Here is a 24,539-nt window from a genome sequence, read left to right as displayed (position 1 = left end):
AGAGAGAAGCCGTCTTAGGCAACAGGCATGCCATGAAAGGCAGCAGAGGAGAAGGCTGGCTCCGGCAGCGGCTGTCACTGCAGCTGTTCGCTGTGCTGCCACTGTCCAGGGAACTATTTGCATGCGTCAAGATTGGTGGGAGAAAATGGTGCTTGGCACATTCAGCAATGAGGACCTATTGTCAACCTTTTGTAGATGAATTTTCATTTCCACCTATGTGATGGAAGTATGTGGATTGGAAATGCGATTGCATTTATAATTATCAGTGTGACCAAACGTGTCTCTGACCGCATCCTGAGGGGGTATGCGAGATCTGTGTTGAGTACATTTACACCTGTATTTTTAAGTGGTTTAGTCCAACCTAAAATACTGCATTGAATCTGGAGACATGTTAACGACAGTTGTAAACAGGGCCGGTGAAATCATTCCACAGTTTATATAACACAGCGACATCTCTGTCCTCCAGTCTCTGTATGTGGTCCTCCCCGGGCTGCTGGACTGCAACCCTTTCCAGGGGGAGAACAGTGACCCCTGCTGGAGGGGGACGGGACCGCTTCCAGAGCCAGTTCGGAAGGTTCTGCAAGTGTTCCAGACCACGCAGGATCTGCTGCAGCAGTACGAGGTCCATCAGGAGATTCAGTCCCAGATGTTTGCTTACCTCTTCTTCTTCTCCAACGTCTCGCTCTTCAACCAGCTGCTGGACAAAGGTGCGTGCTGACAAACTCCACAGCAGCTATCTATAATTCTCAAGGAAGATATGAATTTTCATATCGCTTTTAATATCTTTATTTGATAATATTTACAGATGTGGATACAAATTCTAAGCAATGGATTCTACTGTAGAGGTTTGCAAGATTGTCCTTCATCTGAAACAGACTGTTTATGTGACACTCCTAGGCCTGTTGGTGTGTGGTCACATGCGGTTGGGAGATTGTCTTTGTGGCTCTTGTCCTACAGTATGTTTAGCCTTTGCATCCCCAAGTTTTAAGCTCAGTCACCCCAGTCTAAGCCCTCAGTCACCTTAAACATAATCATTTTATTTAAGGGCTGCTGCCCTCTCAGACAGTCTATCAATAGGCAGCAATGTAATCTATATCTGCCTACATAGTTAGAGTAAGTTTGAATGATTTAATGGTAGTGTTAAGTTCTATTGAGTTCTTCCCACATGTCAGATTTAACATCTTTTCAGTATCCCCAAGAGAGCCATAAAAATGCTCTGGTTGTCAGTTAAATCATCCTAGAATGGGTATTAGTAATTGTAGTACAGTTGTATTATCAAACAGTGGTGTTAAATTTCTGGTGTTAATTGATTATAAAGAATACAGAAGGCCCTGAACCGAAAAGTAAAAAAAAAGAAAAGAATCTATCAGATTGTGTGTCTGTAACTTTTTTAATTATTAAGAGGTTGTGTAAACATTTTTATTGCTATTTTTAATCAACGAGCACCAAGCTCTCTTAATTGCAATTCAAATTCGTTGCAATTCAGTACAGGCGCCAAAGGGTGATGTAAACAGCTGTTGGGTGATAAATGACAGCCTCGTCATATTCATGCAGAGCGATTTTGCACGTTGAAGCTAAATGATTAGCGTGGGCTGCAGGTATAAAAGGCTAGCTTTAGCGCTGCACATATCCGGCGGATCAGTCCTGCGCGGTTAGCGCTGCCCCACAGCGGCCCGTGTCTGCTGTCGTGCGTCTTCATTACGGGGACAGGAATAATCTCCTGCGCAGACGGGGTTGCGGGCTGCCCTGGTCTCACAGCGAGGCCATAGCTCTCTGTCTTAATGAGCTGCCAGACGTGGCCCCTCTGCTTCCCACTCTGCACACGGGCCTGCTCCTGTCCTCATAAGCACCATACTGCCCTTGCACGCCGTCGAATGCACCTGCAGAGGCTAAAACAGTAGATCAATGATGGAACAATGATGATGTACTTTAATTATAGTGAAATAATTGTAAGGTTTCTGCTGTATTACCTTTGACTTCATAGAAATCAAAGTCAGATGTGTGCTCCAGTGCTGCTGGGACCCGTCTGATAGGGACACAAGCCTAAAACTAGGAAAATCTCCTTTCTGTTCCACATAAGAATAGTCACTTGGGATGCAGCCCTCGGTGTGGTTTGACTGTGTAGTGATGTATTACTGGGTTATTTGGGGTTTTGAACTATGCAGGCTGTTCATTATTAAAGTAAGTCAGCCTCCTGCCATACTGTACTTCAGCAGCCATGGCAACCAGGCCAGGATGAAAGCAGGAGGGAAGGCAGCTAATGATACATTACAGCAGATAAAATGGAAAATAGAATCCCTCTTTTTTGCCCCCGACCTGCCTTCCACCATCAGACACCACCACCTGTATCAGCCTCAGCACCTGCAGACATACACAACTGTAGATGTTAGCAGAATCTTTCCCCTCATAGGGCTTCTTCACACTTGGGTATACTTACCTCTCATTGGCTGTTATGTACTGCAGGGTTTTTTTCTTTTCACTGGGGCATTTCAACTTGTTTGTCACAACTCCAGAATTCCGGTTTCCCATGCCACTGGGGAAACACCCACAGTTCCCATAGTGCATTGCAGCTAATTAGAAAGAATCATGGGAAACAAACTGAGGGAATTGTTACATAATAGAATACCTGACGGAGAATATCATCAGTATCATTTTTAGCCGATTGCCTCAGAGGGTTTTTGTTTGTGGTTTGTGTCAGATTTGCTGTTATATTCTAAGTGCAGAAATCAATTTCCTTTTATAACAGAAAACAGGTGTAGAGATTATTATTCCAGACATGGGATAATCCTATTAATGTCTCAGATCTGGCATGCAGTGGCACGAAAACAAGACAAAGCGCATTAGTGTATTCACAAAACATGCTATACAAGGAATGGATGCTGTTTTTTGTTGTTTTTTTTAATCATCTGTCAAAATGTATAATATTTTTCTTATGATTTTGTTTTCCTGTCCTATATTTTATGATGCCTTACATGCTGTAGCTTCATAAAATGCATATCTATGTAAGCACTTGATGTAAACATATGCCCATCTGAATATGCTGAAAACCCTGGCCATGGTTAATATGGACATTTTTTAAACGGATGGTTTCTGCTCTGTGCTGCAGAGTGCTTATAGTGATACTGTGCTCTCTCTGACTGCTCTGTGCTGCAGTGTGTTTACAGTGATGCTGTGTTCTCTGACTGCTTTGTGCTGGAGTGTGTTTACAGTGATGCTGTGTTCTCTGACTGCTTTGTGCTGGAGTGTGTTTACAGTGATGCTGTGCTCTCTCTGACTGCGCTGTGCTTCAGTGTGTTTACAGTGATGCTGTGCTCTCTGACTGCTCTGTGCTGCAGTGTGTTTATATTGATGCTGTGCTCTCTGACTGCTCTGTGCTGGAGTGTGTTTACAGTGATGCTGTGCTCTCTCTGACTGCTCTGTGCTGCAGTGTGTTTACAGTGATGCTGTGATCTCTCTGACTGCTCTGTGTTTCAGTGTGTTTACAGTGATGCTGTGCTCTCTCTGACTGCGCTGTGCTTCAGTGTGTTTACAGTGATGCTGTGCTCTCTCTGACTGCGCTGTGCTTCAGTGTGTTTACAGTGATGCTGTGCTCTCTGAGTGCTTTGTGCTGGAGTGTGTTTACAGTGATGCTGTGCTCTCTCTGACTGCTCTGTGCTGCAGTGTGTTTACAGTGATGCTGTGCTCTCTGAGTGCTTTGTGCTGGAGTGTGTTTACAGTGATGCTGTGTTCTCTGACTGCGCTGTGCTGCAGTGTGTTTATAGTGATGCTGTGCTCTCTGACTGCTCTGTGCTGCAGTGTGTTTACAGTGATGCTGTGCTCTCTCTGACTGTATGTTCAGAATGTGTAATTTTTCCCAGGAGAGTGGGAGAGACTTGAATATTTTGTACTCCTGCCTCTGATCCCATAATTCCCTGAAAGACTAGAAAAAGCATAACTTTCCTGATACTCTGGAATTTATGAGAAAAGCAATCTTTGTTGCATGTTCAGGAAATCATCTTTATTCCTGAACTTTTATTTGAAGTCCAGGTCAATCCTTCTGCAAGACGTTTGGAATAGTAATCCAAACAATGATATTATAACTCATAATACTGGACTAATACTCTATGCAGGGCCCAACATATTGACTTAAAACAAAGTAAAACTTGACGTTGCAATTTGTTTTTACAGAGTTCATAGAAATTGTACCTGGTTTAAATTGATATTTGGGAGCTTAGTATATTAATTCAGATTGCTGTCTGAATGGCTCTGCAATATGTAATCTACACCTCAAATTAGGCTATATAATAAATAATGTGACATACTTGTGACATTTTGGTGTGTATGTGTGTGTGTTTGCGTGTGTGTCATCAGGCCCTGCTAGAGGCTGGTTCCAGCGCTCTCGGGTGGTGCAGATACAGACGTGCTTAAGGATGGTGCTGGACTGGGCGGGGAAGATGGGCCTGGCTCATCTGGCTGACAAGTTCTTCGCCAAACTCTGCAGCACCATTCGCATCCTGGCCACACCCACCCAGCAGCTGATGCAGGTATGAGTCCCTTGTCTTCTCTTAGAATAAGGGCACTGAATGGCTGGACACTGCCACACTGAATCAGGTCCATATTATAAGAGGATTCTACCAAATAGTCAGCAGTCCACATCCAGATGCAGCAGATTTCTCTAGGGAATAAGTAATCCCTTTGTTTCACCATCGGTTTTATGTTGCAGATTTAACTCTGCCCCTCTTACTGAAAACACGGCTATCTCGTAGTCGTACAAATGCTTAATTTTCTTACCTGAGGCTTTGCTCCTGTCATAGGCAAGTGTTATCAGTTAAATTTTGTATTGGTCCATTGTGGGTACTAGAATTTCAATTTTTATGATTAATTGAAGTTATGCCCTTGAAGTCATCTGGTCTAACTTTACCAGGGAAAGGTGTCGTTTGACCGGGGCAGGGCATCATGGGACCGCTGGAAGCAGACTTTTACATCACTGACATTTTGCTCATTTATCACGCAGTGGGGAAACCTCATTTTAACCCTGGCACTGAAATTAAGCACAGATGTATTATTCTGTTGATAGAATATATAATTTAAGATTTTAAGATCAAATGCAGGCTGTCATGATTTCCAAAAGCCAACCTTAAAGGGGAAGTTCAAAAAAAAAAAAAATTAAGGTATGTTTCCAAATACCTGGAGTAGTGTCTGTCCATCCAGAGAGTGTCGCCGAAATGTGATGAGTTTTCTATATATTTGCTACAGCTCGACCTAATAAAATAGACCTTGCGATTCCATCTTTGTGTGGCTACGAAAATTTCACTCACGGACATCCACAAAGCTTAATTTCTCCACAGTTACTACTTCTACTATTTCAATACTTCTTCTATCAAAGTATGCCAACCATGTAGACTATATTCAAGCAAAGTTGTAAAGGTTAAGGGTTAAGGATAGGGTTGCAGCTAGGGTTAAGGATAGGATTACAACTTGGATAACAGCTATGGCTAGCTCTAACCCTAACCCTAACCCTACCTGTAACCCTAACCCTAACCCTAGATGTAACCCTAACCGTAACCCTAGCTGTAACCCTAACCCTAACCTAACCAAAGCTGTAGCCCTATCCCTAACCCTAGCTCTAACCCTAACCCTAACCCTAGTTGTCAACCTAACCCTAACCCTACCTGTAACCCTAACCCTAGCTGTTACCCTAACCCTAACCCTACCTGTTACCCTAACCCTAACCCTAGTTGTAACCCTAACCCTAACCCTAACCCAAGCTGTAACCCTATGTCACCTGGGGGCGACATAGCTCAGGAGGTAAGACCGATTGTCTGGCAGTCGGAGGGTTGCCGGTTCAAACCCCGACCTGGGAGTGTCGAAGTGTCCTTGAGCAAGACACCTAACCCCCAACTGATCTGGTGAATGAGAGGCATCAGTTGTAAAGCGCTTTGGATAAAAGCACCATATAAATGCAGTCCATTTACCATTTACCATTTAACCCTAACCCTAACCCTAACCCAAGTTGTAACCCTAACCCTATCCCTGACTGTAACCCTAACCCTAACCCTAGCTCTAACCCTAACCCTATACCTAGCAGTTACCCTAACCCTAACCCTAGCTGTAACCCTAACCCTAACCCTAGGTTTAACCCTAACCCTAGCCCTAGCTGAAACTCTAACCCTAATTCTAATCCTAACCCTAAACCTAGTTGTAACCCTCACTCTAACCCAAGCTGTAACGCTAACCCTAACCCTAGCTGTTACCCTAACCGTAACCCTAGTTGTTTCCCTAACCCTAACCCAAGCTGTAACCCTAACACTAACCCTAACCCTAGTTGTAACCCTAAACCTATTCCTGGCTATAACCCTAACCCTAACCCTATCCCAAGCTTTAACACTAACCCTAACCCAAGCTGTAACCCTAACACTAACCCTAGCTGTAACCCTAACCCTAGCTGTAACCCTAACCCTAACCCTAGTTGTAAGCCTAACCCTAACCCTAGCAGTAGCCCGAACCCTAACCCTAACACAAGATATCACCCTAACCCTAGCTCTAACCCTAACCCTAACCCTAGCTCTAACCCTAACCGTAACCCTAGCCCTAGCCCTAAACCTAACCCTTGCCTTAACCCTAACCCTGGCCCAGGCCCTGACCCTAACCCTAACCCTAACCCTCGCTCTAACTCTAATCCTAACCCTAGCTTTAACCCTAACCCTAACCCTAGCCCTAACCCTAACCCTAACCCTAACCCTAGCTCTAACCTTAATCCTAACCCTAGCTTTAACCCTAACCCTAACCCTAACACAAGTTGTAACCCTAATCCTAACCCTAGCTGCTACCCTAACCCTAACCCTAGTTGTAACCCTAACCGTAACCCTAGCTCTATCCTTAACCCTATCCCTGGCTGTAATGTTAGTCCTAACTCTATCCCAAGCTGTAATCCTAACCCTCACGCTAGCTGTAACCCTAACCCTAACCCTAGTTGTAACCTTAACCCTACCCCAAGCGGTAACCCTAATGCTAACCCAAGCTGTAACCCTAACCCTAACCCTACCTGTTACCCTAACCCTAACCCTAGTTGTAACCCTAACCCTAACCTTAGCTGTAATCCTAACCCTAACCCTAACCCAAGCTGTAACCCTAACCCTAGCTCTAACCCTAACCCTAACCCTAGTTGTAACCCTAACCCTAACCCTAGCCCTAACCCTAACCCAAGATATAACCCTAACCCTAAGCCAAGCTGTAAACCTAACCCTAACCCTAGCTCTAACCCTAACCCTAACCCTAACCCTAACCCTAACCCTAACCCTAACCCTAACCCTAACCCTAGCCCTAGCCCTAGCCCTAGCCCTAGCCCTAGCCCTAGCCCTAGCCCTAGCCCTAGCCCTAGCCCTTGCCCTAACCCTAACCCTAACCCTAACCCTAACCTAACCCTAACCTAATCCTAACCCTAACCCTAATCCTAGCACTAACCCTAACCCTAACCCTAGCCCCAACCCTAACCCTTCCCCTAGCTCTAACCCTAACCCTAGCCCTAGCCCTAGCCCTAGCCCTAGCCCTAGCCCTAGCCCTAGCTCTAACTCTAACCCTAACCCTACCTGTAACCCTAATCCTAACCCTAGCTCTAACCCTAGATGTAACCCTAACTGTAACCCTAGCTGTAACCCTAACCTAACCAAAGCTGTAGCCCTATTCCTAACCCTAGCTCCAACCCTAACCCTAACCCTAACCCTAGTTGTAACCCTAACCCTATCCCTAACCCTAACCCTAACCCTAGTTGTAACCCTAACCCTACCCCAAGCTGTAACCCTAACCCTAACCCAAGCTGTAACCCTAACCCTAACCCTACCTGTCACCCTAACCCTAACCCTAGTTCTAACCCTAACCCTAACCCTAACCCAAGCTGTAACCCTAACCCTAACCCTAGCTGTTACCCTAACCCTAACCCTAGCTGTCAGCCTAACCCTAACCCTAGTTGTAACACTAACCCTAACCATAGTTGTAACCCTAAACCTATCCCTGGCTTTTACCCTAACCCTTACCCTATCTGTAACCCTAACCCTAACCCTAACGCTAAACTTAGCTGTAATCCTAACCCTAACCCTAACCCTACCTGTTACCCTAACCCTAACCATAGTTGTAACCCTAACCCTAAACTTAGCTGTAATCCTAACCCTAACCCTAACCCAAGCTGTAACCCTAACCCTAGCTCTAACCCTAACCCTAGTTGTAACCCTAACCCTAACCCTAGCTCTAACCCTAACCCTAGTTGTAACCCTAACCCTAACCCAAGATATAACCCTAACCCTAAGCCAAGCTGTAAACCTAACCCTAACCCTAGCTCTAACCCTATACCTAGCAATTACCCTAACCCTAACCCTAGCTTTAACCCTAATCCTAACCCTAGCTTTAACCCTAACCCTAACCCTAGCCCTAGCCCTAGCCCTAACCCTAGCTCTAGCTCTAGCTCTAACCCTAGCCCTAGCCCTAACCCTAACCCTAACCCTAACCCTAACCCTAACCCTTGCCCTAACCCTAACCCTAACCCTAGCCCTAGCCCTAACCCTAACCCTAGCTCTAACCCTAACCCTAACCCTACCTGTAAAACTAACCCTAGCTCTAACCCTAGATGTAACCCTAACCGTAACCCTAGCTGTAACCCTAACCGTAACCTAACCAAAGCTGTAGCCCTATTCCTAACCCTAGCTCCAACCCTAACCCTAACCCTAACCCTAACCCTATCCCTATCCCTATCATCTCTATCATCCCTATCATCCCTATCCCTATCCCTATCCCTATATCCCTACCCCTATCTCTATCCCTATCTTCAACACTAAACCTAACCCAAGCTGAAACCCTAACCCTAACCCTAACCCTAACCCTAACCCTAACCCTAACCCTAACCCTATCCCTATCTTCAACACTAAACCTAACCCAAGCTGAAACCCTAACCCTAACCCTAACCCTAACCCTAACCCTATCTTCAACACTAAACCTAACCCAAGCTGAACTAACCCTAACCCTAACCCTAACCCTAACCCTAACCCTAACCCTAACCATAGCTCTAACCCTAACCCTAACCCTACCTGTAACCCTAACCCTAACCCTAGCTCTAACCCTAGATGTAACCCTAACCGTAACCCTAGCTGTAACCCTAACCGTAACCTAACCAAAGCTGTAGCCCTATTCCTAACCCTAGCTCCAACCCTAACCCTAACCCTAACCCTAACCCTATCCCTATCCCTATCATCTCTATCATCCCTATCATCCCTATCCCTATCCCTAACACTAAACCTAACCCAAGCTGAAACCCTAACACTAACCCTAGCTGTAACCCTAACCATAATCCTAGTTGTAAGCCTAACCCTAACCGTAGCAGTAGCCCTAACCCTAAGCCTAACTCAAGATATAACCCTAGCACTAACCCTTACCCTAACCCTAGCCCTAACCTTAACCCTAACCCTAACCCTACTTGTAGCCCTAACCCTAACCCTAGCTCTAACCCTAGATGTAACCCTAGCCGTAACCCTAGCTGTAACCCTAACCGTAACCTAACCAAAGCTGTAGCCCTATTCCTAACCCTAGCTCCAACCCTAACCCTAACCCTAACCCTATCCCTATCCCTATCCCTATCCCTATCCCTATCCCTATCTCCCTATATCCCTATATCCCTATATCCCTATCACTATCCCTATATCCCTACCCCTATCTCTATCCCTATCTTCAACACTAAACCTAACCCAAGCTGAAACCCTAACCCTAACCCTAACCCTATCCCTAACCCTAGCTCTAACCCTAACCCTAACCCTAGCTCTAACCCTAGCCCTAACCCTAACTTTTGCCTTAACCCTAACCCTAACCCTATACCTAGCAATTCTAACCCTAACCCTAATCCTAACTATCCCTATCCCTATCCCTATCCCTATCCGTATCCCTATATCCCTACCCCTATCTCTATCCCTATCTTCAACACTAAACCTAACCCAAGCTGAAACCCTAACCCTAACCCTAGCCCTAACCCTAGCTCTAACCCTAACCCTAACCCTAGCCCTAGCCCTAACCCTAGCTCTAACCCTAACCCTAACCCTACCTGTAACCCTAACCCTAGCTCGAACCCTAGATGTAACTCTAGCCGTAACCCTAGCTGTAACCCTAACCGTAACCTAACCAAAGCTGTAACCCTATTCCAAACCTTAGCTCCAACCCTAACCCTAACCCTAACCCTAGTTGTAACCCTAACCCTAACCCTAACCCTTGCCTTAACCCTAACCCTAACCCTATACCTAGCAATAACCCTAACCCTAAGCCTTGCCTTAACCCTAATCCTAACCCTATACCTGGCAATAACCCTAACCCTAACCCTAACCCTAACCCTAACCCTATCCCTATCCCTATCCCTATATCCCTATATCCCTATCCCTATCCCTATATCCCTACCCCTATCTCTATCCCTATCTTCAACACTAAACCTAACCCAAGCTGAAACCCTAACCCTAACCCTAACCCTAACCCTAACCCTAACCCTAACCCTAACCCTATCCCTAACCCTAACCCTATCCCTAACCCTATCCCTATCCCTATCCCTATCCCTATCCCTATCATCCCTATCCCTAACCCTAACCCTAACCCTAACCCTAACCCTATCCCAAGCTGTAACCCTAACCCTATTCCAAACTTTAGCTCCAACCCTAACCCTAACCCTAGTTGTAACCCTAACCCTAACCCTAACCCTTGCCTTAACCCTAACCCTAACCCTATACCTAGCAATAACCCTAACCCTAAGCCTTGCCTTAACCCTAATCCTAACCCTATACCTGGCAATAACCCTAACCCTAACCCTAACCCTATCCCTATATCCCTATATCCCTATCCCTATCCCTATATCCCTACCCCTATCTCTATCCCTATCTTCAACACTAAACCTAACCCAAGCTGAAACCCTAACCCTAACCCTAACCCTAACACCCTAACCCTAACCCCCTAACACCCTAACACCCTAACCCTAACCCCCTAACACCCTAACACCCTAACACCCTAACACCCTAAAACCCTAACCCTAACCCTAACCCTAACCCTAACCCTAACCCTAACCCTAACCCTTGCCTTAACCCTAACCCTAACCCTATACCTAGCAATAACCCTAACCCTAAGCCTTGCCTTAACCCTAATCCTAACCCTATACCTGGCAATAACCCTAACCCTAACCCTATCCCTATATCCCTATATCCCTACCCCTATCTCTATCCCTATCTTCAACACTAAACCTAACCCAAGCTGAAACCCCTAACCCTAACCCTAACCCTAACCCTAACCCTAACCCTAACCCTAACCCTAACCCTAACCCTAACCCTAACCCTAACCCTAACCCTAACCCTAACCCTAACCCTAACCCTAACCCTAACCCTAACCCTAACCCTAACCCTAACCCTAACCCTAACCCTAACCCTAACCCTAACCCTAACCCTAACCCTAACCCTAACCCTAACCCTAACCCTAACCCTAACCCTAACCCTAACCCTAACCCTAACCCTAACCCTAACCCTAACCCTAACCCTAACCCTATCCCTAACCCTATCCCTATCCCTATCCCTATCCCTAACCCTAACCCTAACCCTAACCCTAACCCTAACCCTATCCCTAACCCTAACCCTAACCCTAACCCTAACCCTAACCCTAACCCTAACCCTAACCCTAACCCTAACCATAGCTCTAACCCTAACCCTAACCCTAACCCTAACGCTAGCTGTAACCCTAACCCTACCCCTAACTCTAACCCTAGCTGCAACGCTAACACTAACCCTAGCTGTAACCCTATCTTTAACCCTAGCTGTAACCCTAACCCTAACAGCTAGGGTTAGGGTTAGGGTTACAGGTAGGGTTAGGGTTAGAGTTACAGCTAGGGTTTGGGTTAGTGTTAGGATTAGGGTTTCAACTTCGCTGTTATAGTATAATAGAATATTCCTGCAGGAGACATGCAGACATGCACAAAGTCACCCCAAGCCAGACTACATAATTTCTATTTTTGCATACAAGCCAGAGGTCCTAAAACACATTCTGGTGGAAAAAGGCTGTTGTGATTTTTATTTGGATTTCCACCTACTGTAATACCAAGCATATAAAAATATATGTGTGCATATATGCATTTACATACAAGGATGGGTAGTATTGCAAATACTTTATAGTATTTTCTCATTTATATTTTATGAGCTTAGAAAAATTTTGATGTAATTTGTAGCATGATATTTCAGAAAGAGGTATTTCTGTACTTTGAACATACACCCTGGTCTCCCTCCTCTCAAATTTATTTGTTAATATTAGGGACTTGTGAATGTTATGTAAATGAACATAGTCATGTTTAGCATTTTGTCGCATATACATTGAATGCAATGACTGCTTGAAGTCTGTGACTCGTAGACATCACTAGGTGTTGAGTATCTTCTCATGTGATGCTCTGCCAGGCCAGTACTGCAGTCATCTTCAGATCCTACTTTTTTTGGGTTGGTTTTCTCTTTAGCATATGATTCTCATTTTCTATTAGATTCAGATCAGGTGACTCAATCGGCCAGTCAAGAATGTTCCAGTTTTTGGCTTTGAAAAACATCTTTGCTGCTTTAGCAGCATGTTTGGAATCATTGTCTTACTGTAGGATGAAGAGCCGTACAATGAGTTTGGAGACATTTGCTTGAACTTCAGCAGATAAGATGCTTCTGTACACTTCTGAATTCATTCTGCCGCTGCTAATAGCAGTTACATCATTAATGAACAGAAATGAGCCAGTATCTGTGGCAGCCACACATGCCCAAAGCATAGCAAATAGCGTGCTGTGGGTCTTTGGCAGTTCCTAATGGCCTCCACACTTTGCTTTTGCCAACACTTTGATCAAGTTAATCTTGGTCTCATCTGTCCACAAGACCTTTTTCCAGAACTCTGCAGGCTCTTTTAGGTACTTCTTAGCAAACTGTAACCTGGCCATCCTGTTTTTGCAGTATGTAGGTTTTTTAAGAACATGTATTCATATTTGATTAAATTTCCTTTACATTCCAACAGATATCAATAAATTATAAGCTCTAAGAAAACAATCTGGTCTCTCTGATTGCCCCAGGCTCTGAAATCAGCCACTCAAAATTTAATCACGCCTGAATCTTAAGTACCAATCAGGACATCTGTCTGCAAGCAGGCCAAGCAAGACAGCTCTCTGTGAAAACAAAATTGTATATAAATCACTGTACATGCCGGGGTATATATTCCCTGTCTCCCTGTGTTTGCAGATAAGCTGGAGGGCGCTGTCTGTTGAGCACTCCACCCTCAGACCTGTGCAGCTCCATCGAATTCTGACACAGTACCAGCTGGCTGCAGAGCTGGGCCCTGTCGCCCTGTGGCAGCCCAGCTCTGAGGAGGAGGCCCTGATCTACAGGACAGGTCAGGCTCTCTCCCTCTCCTCTCTCTCTCTCTTTTCTCTTTTCACCAGGTCAGGCTCTCTCCCTCTCCTCTCTCTCTCTCTTTTCCCTTTTCACCAGGTCAGGCTCTCTCCCTCTCCTCTCTCTTTCTCTTTTCCCTTTTCACCAGGTCAGGCTCTCTCCCTCTCCTCTCTCTCTCTCTTTTCCCTTTTCACCAGGTCAGGCTCTCTCCCTCTCCTCTCTCTTTCTCTTTTCCCTTTTCACCAGGTCAGGCTCTCTCCCTCTCTTTTCCCTTTTCACCAGGTCAGGCTTTCTCCCTCTCCTCTCTCACTCTTTTCCCTTTTCACCAGGTCAGGCTCTCTCCCTCTCCTCTCTCTCTCTCTTTTCCCTTTTCACCAGGTCAGGCTCTCTCCCTCTCCTCTCTTTTTCTCTTTTCCCTTTTCACCAGGTCAGGCTCTCTCCCTCTCCTCTCTCTCTCTCTTTTCCCTTTTCACCAGGTCAGGCTCTCTCCCTCTCCTCTCTCTTTCTCTTTTCCCTTTTCACCAGGTCAGGCTCTCTCCCTCTCCTCTCTCTCTCTCTTTTCCCTTTTCACCAGGTCAGGCTCTCTCCCTCTCCTCTCTCTTTCTCTTTTCCCTTTTCACCAGGTCAGGCTCTCTCCCTCTCTTTTCCCTTTTCACCAGGTCAGGCTTTCTCCCTCTCCTCTCTCCCTCTTTTCCCTTTTCACCAGGTCAGGCTCTCTCCCTCTCCTCTCTCTCTCTCTTTTCCCTTTTCACCAGGTCAGGCTCTCTCCCTCTCCTCTCTTTTTCTCTTTTCCCTTTTCACCAGGTCAGGCTCTCTCCCTCTCCTCTCTCTCTCTCTTTTCCCTTTTCACCAGGTCAGGCTCTCTCCCTCTCTTTTCCCTTTTCACCAGGTCGGGCTTTCTCCCTCTGCTCTCTCCCTATTTTCCCTTTTCAACAGGTCAGGCTCTCTCTCTCTCTCCAGCCTTTTCACCAGGTCAGGCTCTCTCCCTCTCCTCTCTCTCTCTCTTTTCCCTTTTCAACAGGTCAGGCTCTCTCTCTCTCCTGCCTTTTCACCAGGTCAGGCTCGCTCCCTCTCTCTCCTCTCTCTCTCTTGCCTTTTCACCATGTCAGGCCCTAACCCTAACCCAAACCCTCTCTTTTCCCTTTTCACCAGGTCAGGCTCTCTCCCTCTCTTCTCTTTTCCCTTTTCACCAGGTCAGGCTCTCTCCCTCTCTTCTCTCTCTCTCTCTCTTTTCCCTTTTCACCAACCACTCACACTCAATGATCTATAGGAAAGGTATTCTATAATTTATATCATTTAATCTTTGGAAAGGTAGGTAGGATACATCAATGCGGCTGTTTTGGAAATGGTCCAAATTTTTCTTTTGAATGCATAATCATTTTCACCCTGGCCATCTTGGTGATACTGTAGTTAAGCGTATCTTCTTTCTTCAGTGTAGAAGTATGGCATGCAACCAGTTTCATTTCTGGAAATGAATTAGATTTTATAGATTCACAGCCTAAGGCTTTGTGCTGCTAATATTGTATGGGTGGACAGAGTTGAAGAGGAATGACTGTTGAGCTGGGGGGATATGACATAAAATTCCACTTGCTCAGGTTGAGAGCGATTTTGCGGTTTCTGCTCTGTTCATCACTTCTGTTGTTCTTTAGTGGACCTGCTGGAGAGTTTCGAGAACCACCCGCCCATCGTGCTGCCCAGCAACGGCTTCAAGGTGGACTTGGAGTCGGACACAGTGGACGACAACATCTACAGGCAGCTGCTCTACGTGCGCCATTTCCTGTGGGGCCTGAGAACCAGGTTGCCCGCCACCAATGGCAGCGCAGACTGGCAGGAGCTGCAGGTAGCGCAAGCCTCCTGTCTGTCCGGGCTGTGTAATGGGACTAAACCTACATTTCTCAGGACTGCTCTGGAGGGGTTTAAATCTCTAAGTGGGATGGAGTCTCACAAACCCCTGACATTTCCTGTAATCTGCAGTACTGCTCCATTGAATGTATTTAATATGTTCACATAAGTCATAGGTATTCTCCTCCAGAAACATCATAGCTCAGTGTTTAATCTGACACTTTTACATTTGACATTTAAACACTAAAGTAAGACTCATATCTGATCAGGGTGTCTTGTGACACTGCTGTACAGGAGTAGTGCGTGCTGACATTGTGTGTGTGAGATAATAGGACAAAGGCCAGAGCTGAATCAATGCCCGCACACAGTGTCATAATGGACCAAGTGGAGAACAAATGAGAATCTTTCCACCGATCAGTTAAATGCTCATAAATTATTAGCAGTCTTTCTTGGGAAGCCTTTTTGTTACATAGACACACAAGTCCCCGCATTGCCAGTCATTTTAACGCAGCTCATCAGCAGTAATCCTGGCCATGTGCTACAAGCAGATGTAGCGGTTTAACAGTATTTATAATCCAGGAGATAAAAGAAACCTTTAGCTCTCGGACCAAGCAAATTGCTAGACATGAAAATCATTCCTAATCGTATTAAGGGTTTAAGTAGCCTAATTAGACAATTTGGCCTGTCTGGATTATGATATATTTTCAGAGACATTTTGCACAAGCAATTATTTATCTTGAATAGATAATACTGAGCATCTGTTGCCATTCAACAAAGGCAGGCGTGACACTGATGTGTTAAGCTCTGTGTTGTGTCATTAAGCTGAGAAAGACATGCACCTCAGCATGGCTCCCATTGTCTACTAGCAGGCTTGCAGTGAGCCCACAAGGGATTCTGTGGAATGGCCATTTATGCTGCCTTAGCAACCCTCCCTTCCCCCTCCGGATCCCCCGACTACATAAACAAAAACATGTCAGTTATCATATTAAGATCCAATCAACTGACATGGGCCCAGACCACAAATGTTATCTGTAGTGACCGCAGTGTCCCCTCCGTAGAAGGTCATCCATATGTGCATTAATCTAATATAGTGCATTACTTCCGTCCTTGAACACCCCCTCCAGCCTAATGAGTCCCCACCCCCCCAGTTATGGGTACAGGCATGAATGAGATGTCTCAGTGCCTGTGCGTGCGTGTGTGTTTGTGCATGTGTGTGATGTGTGTGTGTGCGTGCTTGCGCGTGTGCTTGTATGTGTGCGTGCACTCGTTACAGAGGGAGCAGCCCCCGTCCCACAGCAGCCCCAGGGCGGCGGTCCCTCAGTGGGAGGGCGAGGCGGACGGCAGGGTGTCGGTGGTGTCCAGCCTGAGCGCGGGGTCCCGGGACGCGCACGGGGCCGAGGAGCGGCTGAGGGAGAAGCTGCAGCAGGCGCACGCCCACAACAGCCTGCGCCGAAACGGCTCCCTGCGCCCCGGAGCCCAGCCGCCGGACTCCTCCTGCCTGCTCACCCCGCCCAACACCCCGCTCTACCCCGACGCCGGCCCGGCGGAGCACCACCAGCTCAACGGCTGCGGCAGGACCCCGCCCGACCTTAAGAAGATCAACGGCTTCATTTCCAACGGAATGGAAGGTGTGTGTGCTCAGAGCTGCACATTAAATCACTGATATTCATGAAGAGGTCCCATAGTGTCGTTCATAAGCATTAGTGCTGATGGTGACGCCGATACTAGTCTGCAGTTGGTACTCTCCCATTGTTGGTTATTTGAGATCTATTCCTGCAGGAAATGTGCAGAAAATGTTTGCCTTGACACAAACCGCACTGCTGTGGGCCATCTGTTCAATCATCCTCAAGTTCAACTGCTAGGTTACCAATAGTAACTGCTGCTTCTTTCGAGCGCATCGCAGAACCATCTGTCAACATCACACCGGCTTGCTTTTTATTTTTCAACGAGCCAGCAATTTCACAGACTCGTACTATCAGCGCTCATTCCCCGCACGTTCCTCTCCCGAAAATATTTCCCGTTTCTGCTGCGAGGACGGAGCCGTGAGGGACTGACGAGGAAAGCAGGCTTGACGGACAGGCCGACCTTTCCCTCCTCCCTCCATTTCACACGAGCTGTTCTGGGAGCAGCAGGCTGGACGGAAATGGAGCGCGGAGGTGAAACCTCGCCTGCTCTCTCAATCTGCTCACCTCCGGGGATGCCTGCTCCCCCTCCGCCCCGCAAGCTTACTTAAAACCCCTCGTCTGCTCCCAAATTAATTAATGTCTTACCTTTGAGCGAATGACAGCGTCCCTTCATTCTGTGCATGGCCTGCTTTTCTGTAGAACAATGATGAATTAGAAACTAGTGATGTCACTCTGACCTTGACGATGTGTCGCTTTCCATCTGGTCCCTTGACCTTCCCTTCAGAATGCATGCAGCTTAGCTTCTGTCTGCCGCCCACTCTGATGCACTCCCCTCTGTCCTTCATCGGTCCCCATCCTACCCTGAGATTTACTAAGGAAATGCTCCTGCAAAATGCATGCAAGCTGACCACAGCATTGGCTGAAAAGGGGGCTTCAAAAAGGGCATCCCAAGAGCATTAGAGAAGGGTGCTTCACCCCGCGGCAGAGCCCCTGCCTGAGGGTAACATGCGGGCACACGTTGGGGCGGGTCGGTAGGGCGGGAGGCAAACGCAGCCCTCTGTGTGTCTGTGTCCCCCTGCAGGCAGCATGGGTGGGTCAGGCTTCCCCTTCCCAGTCCCCTCCACTAACGGCTCAGCCGCTGACCATTTCTGTTCCGTGTTTGTAGTGGAGCTGGACAAGGGGCCCTTCGGACTGGGAATGGGCCTCATTGATGGACTGGTGAGTCATACAGAAGGGGGGGGGGCTATACTGGGGTCCTGTAGAGCTGGATTTAGTAGGCCAGGTTACTCCTGAGAGAATTCTGCCTCACATCCTGAGGCCTCATCTTCTTATTGAGGGTGGCCCCTCTCCTTTTTAGTGTGAGACCACATACGTGGGCCCATACGTTCTTTGAAGGAAGACAGTCGTCAGAAATTCAGCTTAATTAACTGAGAAAATGATGGTTGACCCCTAAAACCCTGTAAGACAAAAAGAAAATGAATGGGAGCTAAATCAAACAAATCCAAGGCTACATAATCTCAGGATCCAGGAAAGGTCACATGCGCATTTACAAGTGAAATTACACGTATGCACGTCACAGCAGCTGACTTTGTCTCTGAAGACTCAGACCTGCTGTTCAGTTTCTAAAGCCAGCAGGATGTTCATTTCTGCCACGTCTAACAGCTGAGAACACCAGGTACAATGCAGTGCTTAAATTCCCCTTTACTAGACAGCAATAAAGTGGCACTGCATGAATATTCTTGTTAATCTATACAGTGTATGAAATGATGAGGCCTGTGCACTTGTTAATGCTATACCTGCAGGCTGATAGGATAGTGTGGGGAGTTTGGGAATGGCAGTACAGTAGAGTGCATGACACCTGGCGCTGAGGTGTTTGGTAGTTAAGCGCGCCTCCGTCCCGTCTCCAGCACACCCCGCTCAACACCCCCGGGATCTACATCCGGACCCTGATCCCCGACGGGCCGGCAGCGTCCGACGGGCGGCTCCGCATCGGGGACAGGATCCTGGCCGTGAACGGGACCAGCCTCATCGGAGCCGACTACCAGAGGTCAGTGCAATGTCATCGGCCAATCAGAACGCCCCACCCACTCAGACAGCTCTGAGCAATCAGCGCCAGGAAACGGGATATGACCGTTTCACACACCGGTCACAGATCAGTAAACTGGGTTACTGAGAAGCAGTGGAATCGATGGCTTTTTCCTGTGTTGTAAAAGCACTGGGGGGGTGTTCCCCAGCCCCCCGTCCTCATCCCTCCCCCAGTCAATAGGGTCCGTGCTGATAGGGCAGAAATTAGACTCCTCTGACGGCGGCCTCTCTCCCCAGCGCGGTGGACCTCATCCGGCTCGGAGGCGGGCGGCTGCGTTTCCTGGTGGCCAAGTCGGACCTGGAAATCTCGGAGAAGATCAGCGCCTCGTCGTGCTGAGCGACGGCGGGGGAGCGTCTCCGGGGGCGCCCCGCTCGCCCGGGGAGCTGAGAGAGAGAGAGAGCGGCAGCGAGGACCCCGCCCCCCTTCACAGCACAGGCAGTCACGCCTCACTACCTTAAACGGAGCGCCCGCTCGCACACATTTGAGTGGAGCGCACGTGACCTCTACGAAACGCGCCTCAAGGTCACACTTGGGCTTTTCCTCTAACCTCCACATTAGACCGGTCACCAAGGTTAAACAACATTTATACTAAAACAGGTGCTGCACAAAACTCACACGTTATCGACTTTATCTGTTAATATCCCATAACATTAGCACCAGGCATTTAAAAAAAAAAGAAATATTAATATCATGCTTCAAACTCGGTCAAACCCTGGATGCATGAGATTTGTGTAAAACTATTTAAAAATCAAACATTTTGTGTTCTGATATTTGCCCCATAATATTCAAGCAATTAACAACTCAGGAATGTAACATGATTTACCTTGAAGCTGGGGAAAATGCGGTGGTCATCTCAGTCAGACGGGTTAGCCTACAGCCAGCTAAACGAAATCTTACAGGCTCTTACAGATCGCACTGTACACAACGTGTCTGTGTGCTGGCAGATACGTATGCACCGTTACAACTGAAAACGTGGTTGTGGTTGAAAATGCTGCAGTACACACTTAATAATTTATTAAAGGTAACACCTCCCGCCCCCCTAATGGTGTCAAGCACATTTCTGATGTTACATGGAGATGTAGATTTACCAGCGTAACACTGTATACTACCTTCCGGGTATAAGATATGCTGCATGGGAACTGAAGTGCATCAGTCTCTTTGAAAGGGCCGAACATCAGTCCCAGTCCTCCTCTATATCTTCAGATGCAGCTGTTCTTGTTCCTTCAGTACTCTTACAGTCATCTTATTAGTGTGTTTACATTTGGTTTAATGAATGTATTCCTTATTAACCATTCAGAGATTTGACGAAAAAGGAACAAAAGAGATGTTTGTACATTTATTCACCATTGATTATGTATAGACGTCTAATATATGTGTATGTATAATCAATGCATATGTTGGGTTATGGACTTAAGTCCAAACAAGCTTATTTGAGGAAACTAAAGTCTGATAGGTAGATCTTTTTTTAATTCTTCTATTGAAGAATATCATTTAAAGTTGAGATTCAGCTTTATAATAAAGCAACAATTGTTATATAACCTGCATATAAAATGTTTTTTTTTTTTGTTTTTTTTTTGTGCATGTAACAGTTTGTAAAATAAAAGTTTTTTTTCTCCTCTGTTGTGTTCAGAGAACATTTTTTGCCATTTAAATATCAGTTGTCTGTACAATTAAAATGAATATGGAGCAGAAATGTCATTCATTTTTATCTGAGTAAGTAGCTGAGGAAGGAAGCCTTTTCCAGACGCAACCAAACAGGCGACAAGCTAACGTGTGCAGCTGACTTGTGATCCTCGCAAAGAGCTTATTCTAAAGCCCTTGAGATCTTTCTGTGTCCCCTGAGCACTACCGAATGAAGCACTGTTGGATAAATGCTCACTTCTATAAATACTATCGCCGTCCCTTATCTCTGAAGCCTGAATAAAATGGCCTGCAGGTGAGGCGTCTGTGGGGCACACAGCACTGTGGGGGGGGGGGGGGGGGGGGGGGGGGGGGAGGGGGGGGGGGGGGGGGAGGGGGGGGGGGGAAGCAGTAAGTCCCCTTGTGACTGGGCCAGCTTAGGGCATTACCCCCTCTTCTATTTTGAAACATTTACGAAAACTTAAATGAAAAGATAATCATTTTTGTAAAAGCAGAATTTCATGCCAAATGATGTTGGTTTTGTTTGATTTACCATAGCGTTGAATACCATTGTGCAAAATTAGGGTATCCGTCAAAGCAGATTACAGAACGTCACCATTGTGACCACTAGAGGGAAGTAACACGACTCACATTGCAAATTTAGACATGTGAAACACTGAAGTCAAACTGCACACTGCATTCTCAGTATTGTTGGGGGTTTTGTCCATTTAATTTTCTCTCTTTACAGCATGAACATTCATCATGGATAGAAGTGTCTTCCTTTCCAATTGATGACCGAACAATACAGCCTCTAATTTGGCAACTCATTTCTATGTACAATGTATTGCTCTTTCAGATTTTCTAAGATATGACCTTTCAAATTGTAAAATTAAGCATGCTCCAACTGTCATCTTTACTGGAGAGATCGAACAGACTGTTGAGCAAATAGGTGTGACTGGGCACCAGTGCTTGCCACAACATTTGCCATCTGCCTTTGCGTCTTTTAAAATGTGGCCTGGAGCCACATATTAGTTTCACCATACTCCCTGTCTAAGTGTTCTAAGACTAGTGTACTAATACAACAGTCCAGACTACTCAAAGGTACATTATTGTTCTGCCAATTAAGCAAAACAGGGCTGGTGTCCGTATGAGAATGTATTGTTATTGGTTTTGCCCTGTGATGTACTGGCGACCTGTCCAGGGTGTATTCCTGCTTCTTGCCCGATGCATGCTGGGATCAGCTCCAGCACCCTCTGCGACTCTGACCAGGAATAAGCGAGTATAGATAATGGATAGATGGATTGATGTTATTGGGTTTCTCAGAGCAGTCATAGACTGGGTTGTGTGTATTCTAAGTTAAATTGACTGTGAATGAATGGGTTGCAGCTTTGTGCCAATACACATCTCAGAAAGCTCAATGAAATGGAATTGTTGCACATTTTTTGACAACGGACATCATTTGTGGCAAGTAAATAAAATGGCAAGGTACTCCCTAAACATCTTCTTGCCAATGGACAGTGAACCTGCGTGAGGTGAACTGTCTGGTAGGTCTCTTTAAATCAGCCTGAAGCCTGCTTATCTGTCTTACCCTATTGATGTTTACAACGGCTTTAGCAAAACTTCTGCCGGGAAGACTTATGCGGCCAGCATAATCTGCCCACAGCCAATACTAGGCTATTCCGCTCCTAGTGGTGTTGGTGTCCCTCTCTCTCAGCTGTGCCCCACTGCATTGTCCTGGCTGCATTCAGGTGTTTTGATTCACTGTTTCCTGTTCATCTGACCGGCCTACTGTGCACGGCTGGCTGGTTCTGGCTCTTTGTGCGTGTGGCTCCCTTTCCTGGGCTTTCCCTGCCGGACTTGCAGTCTTTGTCTGCTTCTGGGGGGCCTTGCACTCCAGCTCATGCGTCATGCTAGCGCTTGGTTTAAAAGTTCAGGCACGGCTTTTCCAAATAAGCAATCCTCCAAAATACCATGCAGCTTTCTTTGAGAGGAAAGGTGTCACAAGTGCTTCCCTCCACTATTTAAGGTAACCTACTCTGGTAAAATCCAGAGCTCAAAATTCAGAGAATGGTAAAATAAGAATATCTTTAATTTTGTTGGAATTCTAAGATTGCTTGCTTTTTTGTTTATCACATTCAGTAACACTGAAGCTTTAATTTACAAATACAACTGAGAAAACCACAGTACAGGACTGATGACTCCCTGAACCCAAAGTCTCCTTTTTTAAACAGACATTATTTTTGTACTGTGGAGCCCAACTAATCATATTAACCAAAAAGGCTCCTCAGTTTACAGTATCAGATTTCAGCTGCGTGGGCTCTGAATAAAATATCCCCCAGTAGTCCTGAATACTACTGATTCCATGTCTATTTTAAACCAGTATTCCCAAAAATAACACCCACTGTTTACAATGCATCCTTATTCCTGACTCATAATGCGTAATCAGATTACCTTCAAACTGCCTTATGCCTTTCAAACATACACAGCATGATAGAAGATATTCCATCACTATTTGGCTTCGGTTATTCTCCCCTGGAATAAAGCATTATGGCAGTTTTGATCTCATACACTTGTGATTGGATCCCTGCCACAGCTTTTTTGGCTCTGAATTGCTGGCTGGCGTTTGTTTGACTGCACCTGTGTGCGTGTGTGTGTGTGTGTGTGTGAATGCCAATTTATCAAGACCTTCTGGACCACCTTTCTGGAGTCAGGGTGTAATTCCACATTTTTCCCCAAAGGACCATTGGTTCCCATTGGAAAACAGGTGTTCTAAAGTTAGTGCCAATTTTGTAAATGTAATATTAGGTTTTGTTGTCCCAGCTCGCTGGCAGCATTCTGGTCTCATGTAAAGCATTTTCTTTTGGTGACGGTGCTATCCTGAGTTCAAAATGTTTTGCATTTTGACACCTTTGCATGATGGCCTCAAACAATGCGCCCTCAAAAGTCCCACAAAACCTAAGGCCTATCTGCGACACTGCTCTCAGTTCAACCCAGTGCTGCTCTCAGCGCCACAAAATGCTGCTCTCAGTGCCACCCAGCGCTGCTCTCAGTGCCACCCAGCCCTACTCAGTGCCATCCTGTGCTGCTCTCAGTGCCACCCAGCCCTACTCAGTGCCATCCTGTGCTGCTCTCAGTGCCACCCAGCGCTGCTCTCAGTGCCACCCAGCCCTACTCAGTGCCATCCTGTGCTGCTCTCAGTGCCACCCAGCGCTGCTCTCAGTGCCACCCAGCCCTACTCAGTGCCACCCTGTGCTGCTCACTGTGCCACCCAGTGCTGCTCACTGTGCCACCCAAGGCTGCTCTCAGTTCAACCCAGCGCTGCTCTCAGTGCCACCCAAGGCTGCTCACAGTACTGTTCACACCTGCTTGAAATGTTGTTCATAACTGCTTACAAAGCTGTCCCAGCTGCCTGCAGTGCCCTCCTGTGGGCTGCCCAACCTCCAAAGGTGGGGCTCGTGCCAAATCCTTTTCTGAATCTGCTGTGTTTCGTCAATAAATCCCTGTCCATGGTGTGGATGTCTGCCTGACTGACATTGTGTCAACCTCGGTCACTGTGGTCAATATTGGAGAATTTGTTTTCATCAGGATAGGTTTGCAAACTTTGTAAAATGGCAATAAAGGCAAATCAATAAATCATTCGGAATATTGCAATAGTGCAATATCCTGTTGCACCAAAATTAATTATTATTGAGATGAGTTATTGATTCTTTGACATTGGATACAGAATACATTCTATGATTGCAGATAAGCTACCTGGTGTGTGACAGAATGCCTGTGGGACTGAGTAGCTAAGACACCATCCACAAGTTATTTTTTCTACTATCATGACTGTAGCAATATGGTTGTTATATACTGTAGTTTCTCAGTTTCTTACAGCCATTACTTTTTGTTGACTTATTTTGATTTGATGTCAATGTGTACATGAGTTATATTCACTGAAAGGGTGGTTGCCTGGGCAACGTTGCGAAGAGTTACGGG

At 46.3% G+C, this 24,539-nt stretch overlaps 1 protein-coding gene across 4 annotated transcripts in view; it reads left to right on the top strand.

Moving 5' to 3' along the window:
• Positions 1 to 20,523, top strand: part of radil (Ras association and DIL domains) — a 45,896-nt gene extending 25,373 nt beyond the window's left edge. For 3 of the 4 annotated variants that reach the window (XM_035407392.1, XM_035407395.1, XM_035407393.1), the window contains 8 exons: positions 467 to 707; positions 4,351 to 4,523; positions 13,239 to 13,389; positions 15,038 to 15,228; positions 16,504 to 16,858; positions 17,937 to 18,073; positions 18,763 to 18,902; positions 19,178 to 20,523. In XM_035407392.1, coding sequence (XP_035263283.1) covers positions 467 to 707; positions 4,351 to 4,523; positions 13,239 to 13,389; positions 15,038 to 15,228; positions 16,504 to 16,858; positions 17,937 to 18,073; positions 18,763 to 18,902; positions 19,178 to 19,277 — 1,488 coding nt within the window. In that variant the 3' untranslated portion in view covers positions 19,278 to 20,523. The remainder of the gene's footprint in view (positions 1 to 466; positions 708 to 4,350; positions 4,524 to 13,238; positions 13,390 to 15,037; positions 15,229 to 16,503; positions 16,859 to 17,936; positions 18,074 to 18,762; positions 18,903 to 19,177) is intronic. The other variant, XM_035407394.1, reaches the window with a different exon arrangement.
• The last annotated feature ends 4,016 nt before the right edge of the window (positions 20,524 to 24,539 follow it).

The sequence above is a fragment of the Anguilla anguilla genome, chromosome 2, assembly GCF_013347855.1.
Source record: "Anguilla anguilla isolate fAngAng1 chromosome 2, fAngAng1.pri, whole genome shotgun sequence".
Classification (NCBI taxonomy): domain Eukaryota; kingdom Metazoa; phylum Chordata; class Actinopteri; order Anguilliformes; family Anguillidae; genus Anguilla; species Anguilla anguilla.
This window is presented reverse-complemented; position numbering and strand designations above follow the sequence as displayed.